The 12,583-nt window shown below is 39.4% G+C and overlaps 1 protein-coding gene across 2 annotated transcripts in view; it reads right to left on the bottom strand.

The window, feature by feature from the left end:
- The window catches only part of SCN3B (sodium voltage-gated channel beta subunit 3), a 166,229-nt gene that overhangs the window by 102,566 nt on the left and 51,080 nt on the right, over positions 1-12,583 (bottom strand). For both annotated transcript variants that reach the window (XM_086956957.1, XM_086956956.1), the window contains exon 3: positions 12,237-12,400. In XM_086956957.1, coding sequence (XP_086813083.1) covers positions 12,237-12,400 — 164 coding nt within the window. The remainder of the gene's footprint in view (positions 1-12,236; positions 12,401-12,583) is intronic.

Raw genomic sequence — 12,583 nt, 5'->3', positions numbered from 1 at the left:
CCTGTACCCCAAAACCCAAACCCTGCCCTAAAACCTAAAAACACCCCTGTACCCCAAAGCCCAAACCCAGCCCTAAAACCTAAAAACACCCCTGTACCCCAAAACCCAAACCCAGCCCTAAAACCTAAAAACACCCCTGTACCCCAAAACCCAAACCCTGCCCTAAAACCTAAAAACACCTCTGTACCCCAAAACCCAAACCCAGCCCTAAAACCTAAAAATACCCCTGTACCCCAAAACCCAAACCCTGCCCTAAAACCTAAAAATACCCAAACACCCCAAAACATATACCTCAGTACCCCAAAACATATACTCCTATACTCATACTTATTAAAAAAATTACTTAAATTAATATATTTAATTTATAATATTAAAAAACATAAATAAATTAATTTATTTAAAATTAATAATGATTAAATTAATTATATAATATTAAAAAAAAAAGTATATACTTATCAATACTTACGATGTAATGGTATGCGTTGTAATAGCATCTGCTATGTAATATCCTGCGTTGTAATGGCATCCGATGTAATGGAACCAGCGTTGTAAAAGCTGCGTTGTAACAGCATTACGACGTAAAAGTTGCGTTGTAACAGTGACATACCAGTAAAAGCAGCCGATCAAACGATGGAGTGTAGCCAATTTAAGTCTGGAATGCTGTCCACATTATTTATACGAAGATATGGCCAGTATGTCATTTTAATGTTCCAAAGATGTAGGCTTGATGGAACAAAATTGACAACTTTAATTAAAAATGTTGTGGCTTCGCAGTTGTCAATATCAGGAAGGTCTTTTCTAACTGCAGCAATTATATATCATGACGGTCCTTCAACAATATCAGGACATTGCACAACTTATTTGAAGTCTGGAAACGGCTGGTCATTCTGCAATGATTCTGTTTTATCTTTCAAAAAAAGATTGCCTTTTGACCTTAAAAATTCTTACCTGGTGTTCTTACAACCAAAATTTTAGGGAAGGAATCTCAGGATTTGCTCTGAGGAAATTCAAGAGGTTCTAATGGCTCCTACGCTATATGGCCTTGTGGATAAGTGTAGTACAGAGCGAAAACTGTTTGTTTTAATAAGCTAATTCAAGCAGCAGATCAAAACAAGGAGTAGAGGTAATGTAAGTCTGCAGTGCTGTCCACTTTATTTATAGAAACTTATGGGTGAAATGTCATTTTACAATTCCAACTATATAAACCGGATGAAAGTAAGTTGTCAACTCTAATTAAAAATGTTTTGGCTACACAGTCGTCGATTTCAGGAAGAACATTTGTAACTGCAGCTATTATATGACATGATGGTCCTTTGACAACATCAGGATATTACACAGCTTATTTGAAATGTAAAAAAGGCTGGTCTTTCGGCAATGATTACCATTTGACTATGAAGCAATGTTGCCTTTTGACTTAAAAAATTCTTACTTTGTGTTTTCAGAAGTAAGAATTTAGGGTAGGTAACTGGCCTATAATGATTCTAGGTGTTGATATAATTTAGTGTGCTGTTTTAAATTGTTTTGTGATTAACAGTGCTCAAGAGAATTAAATAACTGTAGTAGTCATAGAGGTAGTGTAAGTGTGCCTCATAGTAAGCAGTATCAGTGTTATAGGAAATGTGGAACATGAGTGAGCAAGAAGGGTGAGATATTACTAGTACAGGATTGTGAAACTGATCTTGGACGTTTTCTTTATGAAAGTTGTGGAAAAAGAAAATGATGGGATTTGCTTATAAGAATTCCAAGAGTTATAAATGGCCTTGAGGAGAAGTGCGGTAGAGAGCGAGAAGTCATTTATTGTATGTCACATTTTTGTCAAAACGATGGAGCTTTTCTTTTAGAAAGTGGCGGGCAGAAAATAATAACAGCACAACAGAGTATAAGCTGTTCATAGGACATCCTTTGACGTCATGGAAAGTAAGTTACTTTTGAGGAGTTCTGATTTCTGATTGGTTATATTGTATGAGTTTTTTAAACACAATCATTTTGATTGTGTTTTTTTTCCCCGCTGTTATATGATGAATACCTTCAACTCACTGTTTTTAGTGAAATTTGATATATTCTGAGAACAGCAAAAATAAACCATTTAATATGTATAATTAATTCTGTACTTTGAATTGTGATTTTTAATATGTACTCATCTTGTCTCATGCTCACTCATCTTTTACTACCTTCTATCAATCCTCTTTAGATACTCACATTGCCTTTTGTTTTATTCTCTTTCACCCTTGTTCTCTAACTTCACTTATCTTTCAAACATTGTTTCCCTATTCTAACTCTGCTTTTTTCTTTTCTCCCTTGCACCATTTTTCAGCATTTAGACCCTCTGTTTCGCTTGTCTTTTCCATCTTTCCTCCCTTTGTTTTCTAAATTAAAAATTTTTAGGTTCTCCTTTTTTGGTGCAATCAGTTAGTATAACTCACCCTCACTTACTTATTTTTCTTTCTTGCCTTACTCACTCTGTATCTGACAGTCTTTCCTTCACTTCTTCTGTCTCCTCTCTCCCTCACACTTTTTTCCTTATTCACCCTTTCCTTATATAGTTTACCTTACTCACTTTCTTTTAGTATCTTACACATCTTCAATTTAGTTTTCTCTTTCATCCTTCTTTTCTGTCAATTAAACTATCTTCCTTTTTTTCTCTTAGTAATTTACTGTATTACAATTTCTTTTCGTCTCTGTCTGTCTATCACCGTTTCTTTCTCTTTCTTTCAGCATGTTTATCTCTAACTTTATTTCTTTGTAAAATTGGATGATTTTTAATCTTTTCCCTTGTCTTTTCTAATTTTTAAATACATGTTTTAATATTTTTTAATTTTTTGTTCTTTCTTTTACAGATTGAAAGTATAAAAATAACAAGTGACTAAGTTAAAGACAATTATAAGGTAAGTGTTTAGTACTCTTTCCGTTACATCTCTATCACATTTAACTTCTATTAGTTCCACTGCTTAATTTCTTTAACCCTCAGTTTCCTGCCTTTGCTACTTCCCTCATTCCTTTTCTATTACTTACTTATTCTACTCCTTCCACTCCTTTTCTCAGTCCCTCTGTTCTCATAGTTCCTCACTCCTGTTCACTCAGTCTGTCTCTATAACTCTCACTGTCTCTGTCTCTTCATTCTTTCACTACTTGTTCATTATGCTTTCTCCCTGTAGTTGAAGCACACTATGTTATTTACATTTCTTTGCTGCTTCAATTATTCCTTTTCTGTCACTTCTTCTTTTCTGCTTTCTGTTTTTTCTCTCTGTTATTCCACATGTTTTAACCTTATTCACTGGCACACATCTTGTGTTATTCCTATTTACTTTCGCTCACTGTTTTCTTAACACCTTCCCTCACGGTTGTTGTTTTAGTCCGGTTCTATCCCTACCTCTCATTCCACATCCTTTACTGTTTTTCTTCTTAATTTGAACATTCACTCACATTCTCCAAGTAACTCTTGTTTATTATTCTTCTACTCTCCTTCTTTTCTTTCACTTCCTTATCTATTTTGTTTTTCTTAATTATACCCTCTTACATCTTTTCTTTGGAAAATAGATCTATTGAACAGTATCTCTGTGTTACTCCCTCTAGCTGTCTTTCTTTTAACATTACTATCTGTTTCCTTCCCTTATACTCACTCTTCCTTTTTATTTAATTTTATTTTTGTTTCGCTTCCGGTTCGCGTACCGGCGCGCGAACCGGGAAGCGAATCAAAAGAAAAAGAGGTTGCCAGAGTGCTAAACATTCTAGCAATTTTTTATAAATGGGAGGTAGTTCTGAAAAGAACTTTTTTTATTGTTTTTGTTGTTTTAAATTTTTTTAATTATTTTTATGAACATTTTTTTACTTTTTTTGTATTTTAAGAACGGTTTTATATTTCTTTTTTTTTTTTTTTTTGGGGGGGGACGAAAATCAGTCATTATAAAGGGCTCAACAGGAGCAACAAAAAAAAGATAATTTAGTTTCTGGGGCATTTTGTACATTTATGATTTTCATAAGCTCTGTTGATTAGACGTATACTTGTCTCCCCATAGCAAATGAATTTGCCGCAAAAAATGCAGATATGCTTCAGGTCCCCGAAGTTCATCTGGATGTTTGGGACCGTCTCCCTCGCCTCTGGTCCCGTCACTGCCTGTTCGGTTGATGTACTGGCCACAGGAGGGGGGTTTTCCTGCAGGTCACGTACCTGCGCAGCACTATAATTAACAGGGTGCCACCTCTCCATGTGGCGATGCATGGTGTGATTCCCGAAGCTGTACTTTTTTTCTGTCCCTCGGGACAGAACTTCGTCACAGATGAGACATGTGACGTAACGTGCATTTACTTTTTTTTGGCCTCGGGGAAATGTGAAGAATCGCCAGATATAATTATTCTTCACATGGGACCTCCTTGGCTCTTCAGGCAAAAACTGCCTCCTCTCTTGCTTCTCTTCCTCTTCTTCCTCCTCTTGATTAAGGAGGACCTGAGGAGGTGGTCCATCCTTTTTGGGTGGTGGATTGGCTCCAGCAGCTGCAGCTACAACACTTGCCATTTTAGAAAATATGGAAAGTAGGTCTTCCTCTCACAAAGATGAAAGTAAGAGTGAGGAAAAAAAGGTGGGGGCTTTCATCATTTGTGAAAAAAAATGTAATGAACCAATGAAAAGTGTTATTTTCAGGTCACATGACCTGTTACGCTTACGTTACGCGTCCCGTCACGCGCCCGGCTCGCTTCCGGGGTGTTGCGTTTCGCGCCTCGGGACGCGGACCTAAGCACTTCCCGGTGCGCTGACGCGGCGAGTCATAAGACGCATTAAGCAGCAACGCGATACGTCGTGCTTACGCGACGCGTCACGATGTTGTGTTCGATCACGGTAGTTGCACTAACGGAAAGTTTCCCGGTGCGCGAATCGGGTCGCGGCACCAAATTGAGCTAACGGGAAGCTATCCGGTGTGCGGACCGGTAGCAAAACAATCAAAAATAATTTTTAAAAAATTAGACAGAAAAAAATTAAATTAGATACATATAACATATATTTTTCCTTTAAAAGAAGAAAATATTTTACACCATTTGATACTTGCTATTAAAAAACCATTGAAATTCACTTAAAAAACCATAGGTTATAGACCATATATAGTTAGGAATTAGCATTTACAAAACCTTGAAAATTCACTGAAAAAACCATAGGTTTGAGACCATATATAGTTAGGAATTAGCACTTACAAAACCTTATTTTACTCACACAAAACCATTGAAATTCGCATATATAGTTAGTTGCACTAACTATATATCGCGTACCCGCAATCCACTGCTGATGATGTCACATATTACATCATTCATGACATGGTCAGTGACATCACTGATGACATCACTGATGACATCTCAAATGACATCACTGATGACATCACTGATGACATCTCAAATGACATTACTGATGACATCACTGATGACATCTCAATTGACATCACTGATCACATCACTGATGACATCTCATTTGACATCAATAATCACGTCACTGATGATATAATTCATGTGATAATACAATGCACCTCCTCACACTCTAAAATAACCTCTGTTACACCCAGTGTTAAATACAGAGTATCATTTTTGGAACCATTGACACACCAATACCAGTTACTACATACGCACTCACTGATTCCTACGTCTACACACACATTCACTCATTCACCCCTACAATCACTCATACATACAGTCACTCATTATTACAACACTATCATATGCACTCATACACCTATGCAGACACTCACACACTGCCACTCATCCATAGAGTTGCTCACACACCTAGTCAGTCCTGTAAAGAATCAATCACACTTTGATTTCCTCATCTATACAGTTAAACACAGAACACCTTACTTTTTCAAACATATACTAACACATACTTACTCTCTTATACAATTACTGATACAAGTACACATTGATCTGCACAGAGTCACACACCTCCCAGCCAGCCACACACACACTCAGTCTTCCATACAAATACTTGGGCAACCAATCAATAACCCATATAGCCACTCATATAGCTACTGATCAACACATGCAGCAGCTTGCACAACAACAGACATATTGATGCACACTTTCAGACAGTTTAGTCACTAACCCATGCATTCAGTAAGACACATTTATTCACTCACTCAGTCAGTCACGCACCTACTAAATCCTTCATCCAGACACTTATACATCCACTCATTCTTCAATATGTAAAACATATTTAAACTTTACAGAAACACACAGTCACTGGATGATGTAATCAGTGATGTCATCAGTGATGTCATTTGAGATGTCATCAGTGATGTCACTGACCATGTCATGAATGATGTAATATGTGACATCATCAGCAGTGGATTGCGGGTGCGCGATATATAGTTAGTGCAACTAACTATATATGCGAATTTCAATGGTTTTGTGTGAATAAAATAAGGTTTTGTAAATGCTAATTCCTAACTATATATGTCTCAAACCTATGTTTTTTTCAGTGAATTTTCAAGGTTTTGTAAATGCTAATTCCTAACTATATATGGTCTATAACCTATGGTTTTTTCAGTGAATATATATATATATAATAGAAATTTCACTCACTCATTTCCTTGTTACAGATGAATGAACACGGACTTCAACTGACTGGTGCTGCTCACTTTATTGACAAAATTCCGCTATATATATAAACAAGTCCAATGAAACTTTGTCTGATAGCCAACGTGATGTCTGTTAGATCCCAGCTATTAAACACGCATATCACTCCCACCGTCCAGTGCGCAGCACCACCCCTCAGTCACAATCATTCCTGCTTTAGGGGTACGAAACAAGAAAGACAAGCGCAGGAGCTCGGAGGCCCACACAGAGGGAGACATATGAGCGGGGAGGGGAGGGAGCAAGCTGAGGGGAGAGGGAGAAAAGCATGAGGTGCGCGTGGCAGCTGCCAAAGTGAAAGTCCACATCTACAACGTTTACCTTACGGGAGCGAGCAGCGGTGGGCGCGATAATTGCAAACAGATGGCGCCGTTGCTCGCTCTCGCAGGGTAAACACCATACATGCATGAGTACCAATAGGAAAGAGTGCAAAACATGCATGAGTTTCAACAAAAGCTTAGAGCGATTTCAGGAGGTCACTCCAGAGCAGCGCTTGCGCGCTGCACAGGCAAGACCTAAAAAGGGAAGGCAAATAGTGAGCTAGGGTCCAATGACCAAACAGGGGCACTTTTTAAATGGAAAGGAGAATACAAATCTCTTTAACATCTACCTAACAACGCAAGTTATTCCGAAAAGCTGGCACAGATCTATCATACAACTAATTTATTAAAAAAGAGACCCATAAAATCCAGCAAACTACATGCTCCTTGTCCTGATACTTATAGAGACAAAATACTATGAAAAATACATCTTACGAGACCAGGAATTTTAGTGAATTGACATCCATGGTGCAGTCCTATTAGTAAAGCTAACAAGGTGAAGGCAACGCCAGAAGAACGGGGGAAGGTGGCGGCAGATGGAAAGAAGAACAGAGGGAAAGCGCCAGAAGGAAAGACAGACAGGGTGAAGACATCATAAGGAAAGTACAGAACAGACGTGCTGGAATGAAAGCCACAGCAGGGGGTCTAGAACAGTGGTTTCCAAACTGTAGGGCTGGGTTCCAAACTGTGGGGCTGGGCCCGCCAGTGGACCTTGAGAGATGTGAGAGGGGCACAAGGATTTGGCTAAGAGAAGCATTTAGTAAGTTCCTGGGATCCACAGACAAACAAACATCTTGCTGAAAAGTATTGGTGTGATTTTAGATGAAAAAACAGAGTGGCGTTGAGCTGCTCTGTAATGGGCCAACAGTAACAATTGTATTGGCTAGGTGTAAGTGCCTAATTGGGGCCTGCAAATCACCCCGTTGCCTCACTCACTAATTTCTGATAAAGGATCACACTTTGATTGCTAACAGCATCTTAGCAATCATGGATTTGATCTTCTATAAGGGGTAACTCAACATTTCTGCAATGTTTGAATTGTTAAATATGTTAAGAAACGCGTTTATTGTTTTGCATCTAACCTTGTAAGGACAGGCTCTATAATTCCACCATGCAAAGTATTATAGATTTTAAAAAAATCAGGTTTAAAGTGTCACATATACCACAGATCCACCTGTCTGGTTGGCATAATAATGTGCAAAGTAAAAGGCAAAAATGAACAAAACATTTTTTAAATATATGTTTACCCTTCAATTTTTGTAAATATTTGTCCCTAACATATCTCGACTCCTTTGCTTACAACAGATCTATTTTTGATATGGGATTCATTGTATGAAAAGAAGAAAGAACATTGCGTTTGTATAATTCTTTAAATAAGCCCCCTACTCCGAGATCTCACTTGAAATGTTTGGCTGGCTTGCTACGTTTTACACGGCAATGAGAACAATTGAAAAGCGATACTGCAAATGTTTGTTAGACGGCATAGTCATATAACACACCAAAAAATCTACATTTAGCTCGCTTCCAGAACTTAGGGGGGAAATGTAACCGATGAAATTACTTTACACAAGTGTACGGGACGGTATTACACCCGATTTGATCAAATGTTCTTTATGCTATTAATTTAACCAGGCCTTGGAAAATAAATAATTTTTAGTAAGAGTGCCGTCTTATTCTATCTACTAGATAGTCTGGTTGTACCATCTAAGTAGGTTAAAACCAATCTCCTTGAGGAGAGGGGAGTAGATTGCTCCGAAAAGGCTGATGTAACCTGATGAATTCCCAGGGACTTGATTAATGTCGAGCAAATAAAACTTACCTGTTAACTTAGAATCACCTGCCACTATTCCGGGGTGCCAAAGACGGCGAAGAGAAAGCGCAGGGAACGAGAGGGCTTTGGCAACAGTGTGAAAAGAGGAGACCGGGAAGGGAAGTAGGAGATTGCAAATAGGCAGAGGGTACAATAAGTCCAAGGCAGGTATGATGCCGGGTTCACAGAACAGAGACAATGAATGACAAATGGGTGACGGGTGCCAATGGAATAAAATAGGCTTACCTGATAGGTTGTGAGGTCCTGGGTGCACCAAACTCTGGCCTTGCTCGCAGTAATTAAGGGGTAGGGAAGGCCCATTAAATAATTAATCAATGACAATGGATTTAATCTCATTCACCGTACTGCTTCAAATAGGATCTGATCTGTCACCCTAAACACCGACCGCATTAGTAAACCAGACTGGTGTTGGTGTAAAGATTCTTCTCACGTCTCCTGAGTTCCACTGAGACCGGCCTCACCAAAGTCGTTGGATAGCACTAGCACCCACGCACTTTACACTTATGACCCGAAATAGGGTTCTCAAGACGTGACAGGAATATATGCCACACCAGAGGCGCAACTAGAGCCAAATTTTGGGTCATAAGTGTAAAGTGCCTGGGTGCCAATGTAAAGATAAAGGAAGACGGGACTCAGCTGACCAACTTTACATTATCGTATTGCAGGATTCGGCGCGCGTAGAGACATCAGAAAACACTGACTGGGGAGGGGAATTAACTATTAACCTAATCGAACCTTTTGAAAGAGATAACTTGGCTGGGTATTTCTTATCAACACTGATTGCTGTGTCATACCCTTTATTATCGCCTGGAGTGAGCCTTGGCACCTTTGGAGAGCTTGCTTTGCTGATGCACACACGTCTTTACAAAACTAGGGTTGCAAGTTAAAGCCAGTCAGTCTAGAGAGGTCGTCCCTCATTCGCGCGCAGTGGACAGCTCAATGGTTCGCTCCTACGGGAGAGTGCTTGGGGGAGAGGAGGTGTTTTTAGGCACTGACATGGTGGCAGCGGGCTCGAGACCAGCCCCCTCCGGATGTTTGCACTACCGAACGCTGCTTTCATAATGAATTAAGATTTTCAGAATGAACAAGCTGTCAAAGGGAGCCGCTTGTTTAGATTTGCATCGTGCTCTCTAAATATTCGGGCCGCCCCACATGTTTTACGCTTGGAATTTGGTTTAGTCTCCTCTTTTATTTTGCTTTGTCAGCGGTCCTGAGATGGAGGAACGCTCTCCTCTGGAGAGATGAGGGCTCCCTCAGGGCTGCCCTTAGAGTGGAAACCTTTGACAAGCTAGAGGATTATTCAGCATTTTTTAGATCATTTGCATATGCAAATGATTTATTTGTGCTCAGTTTAAATAGTAATTCTCCTATGCCAAAGTCTGCATTGAAGCTATTCATAAAGAAATATGTAAGTTCTATTAGCATGGCAAGAGATATTGCTTTAATTAAATCTAAGTCCCAAAACGAGTTGGTCTGTGGTAGTGCCTTGGGGAAAAGGCCTCATCCTTATTTAATCTGGAATCACCCAGATGGGACTAGAAGACTGATGCTTTTTTTGAGAATTAATCTGTTGCCTTTAAGAGATGTTACTGGCATATGGGATAAAATCCCGAAAGAGAAGAGAATTTGTAAATTATATTATACTAAAATCCAGGATCTTAATCATGTTTTATTTGTGTGCCCGGAATTACATAGGGCAAGGTGCTTGTTTTTAAGACTATCATATAATACATTTAATATTCATTCAGCCCAGGATGCCAGAAAATGTGTTTTATCGCCACCAAATGAAATGGTCTGTTATAGGATACTCCAATTTTTAAAAACTTTTTTGGCTCTTAGGGTTTATTTAAAATCTCGCTATTAGTTGCCATTACTGTACAAAAAGTATATTCACCCTTCTGGTGCACTTTTTAATCTATTGTTGTATTTTAGGAAAAAAAGGGAAATATTTTTTGTATTGTATTTAAAATTGTCTTTTTTATTGTATTGCATTGCATTTTGTGGACCTCCGTAGGGGTTCCTTAACAAATAAAACTTTTTGTCTTGTCTTGTCTTGCATCGCGCTCTCAATTTACAAGAGCTGCCACCCCACACAGACCACAGCACTCACGAGATGGGGCGGTAGCTATTGTTAAAGTGAAAGCACGATGCAAAAATAAATACGCGGCAGCCATTCCCAAAATAGTGCTCACCAACAGTTTAGCGCCTGCCGCAAGTAAAAGATCCAGTCCTGATGGGCAGTCACAAAAGGAGACAGGGTGGTAACATGGAGGGACTAAGAAGCCTCATTATCAATTAGAAGCCAGCATTTACCATAGACAATGATGACAGCCAATGAAAAAGATGGGTGGGGCTTCCAAACCACTTCTAAAAAATTCCTCAATGCAGCATGCCTCGCAAAGTGAGCAGCGTACATGGTCTCTGCCCAGCAGACCTTAGGAAGTCATGGGGCTGTATGTAACGGGCATCTATTTACCAAAGGGTTCATTGACACTACCGGGCACATGCATCAACCTATTTAGGAAGTGCAAACGGTGCGAATCGGTAAATTCGGCCGTTTGCACTTCCTAAATACGTTTTTGGGATGCATCAAACTATTTTTCAGAATTTGCATTTTTTTGCATTTCTAAAAAATGCGAATGCATTTAAGGAATCGCATTTGTGCGATTCCTTAAATGCAATGCATCAATTTTTAAAAAAATGCGAATTCTGAAATTGGAAGTGCAAATTAACACGAGGTTGACCCTCGTGGTAATTTGCGAAAATGTTTCAAAATGCAAAAAAATTCATTTTTTACACTGTCATGTTACAGACACACATGTCCTTAGGACATGTGTGTGTGAAACATGCACTTTCAAATGCATTTCAGGGGTGCAGGGGGGGTCCTTTGGACCCCCCTCTGCACCCTTGGAATGCATCAACAAATTGCGAATTTGGAAATGCCTTCCCATTGACTCCTATGGGCCTTTTGGCCCATAGGAATCAATGGGAATTGCGAAAATGCACTTAGGAATTAGCTACTTATTTGGAATTCGGTAAAAAGTGCGATTTTTACCGAATCCCAAATGAAAAGCCAAAAAAATGATGCATACCATTTTGCTATTCTTAATTTGCGATTCGGTATTTTTCGCAAATTAAGAAAGGCAAAATGTATGAATGATGCATGTGCCCCTACATCCTTTACACTAAAGTTCTCGGTTGCACACTCAAATGAATATGAGAGAAAGCTGTGAATTTTAACGAATCACAGAATCAATTATGTTCATGAAGCAGGTGGTAAAAAGACTGCCACATGCCAAGTTTGCCTTATATAGCTGACTCTGACCCAGAGCAACCATACTTTAAAAGATACCACCCAATAGGAACTTTCCAATTTGTCTACGCTTCCATCAATCTCGAGCTTACAAGACATTTGCTCTGGAGAAGTTACCCCAGTAAAGAGCAAGGTGGGTTGGCGCAGGCAGTGAAGTACTTACAAGGTAATTGTCACCTCCCTCTGGTCTGTAGTACCACTCCACAAACGTGTCGGCAGTGACCTCCTCCCTCTTCATGCATGAGATGCAGAGAAGCTTCATGGAGTTGCCCTGCACCGCTTCCGTCTCTGAGGGCACCTCCACGCACACTGGAGAACAGAGATCCACTAGAAAAAACGAAAACAGAGAATTAGCACTACACTTAGCGGAGAGAAACAGTGGGCCATATTACCAAGATGTGCGTTAAAAAACGCACATCGCACATTTCCCTATCGCCGGATTTTATTGCTGTGTTAGCGCGTCATTATCAACGCGCAACACGTAGGCGATATTAAATCCGGCGATAGCCG

Source organism: Lissotriton vulgaris, chromosome 2_1 (genome assembly GCF_964263255.1).
Source record: "Lissotriton vulgaris chromosome 2_1, aLisVul1.2, whole genome shotgun sequence".
NCBI lineage: Eukaryota > Metazoa > Chordata > Amphibia > Caudata > Salamandridae > Lissotriton > Lissotriton vulgaris.
Note: the sequence above shows the minus strand (reverse complement) of the source record. Positions and strands in the feature narration are given on the sequence as shown.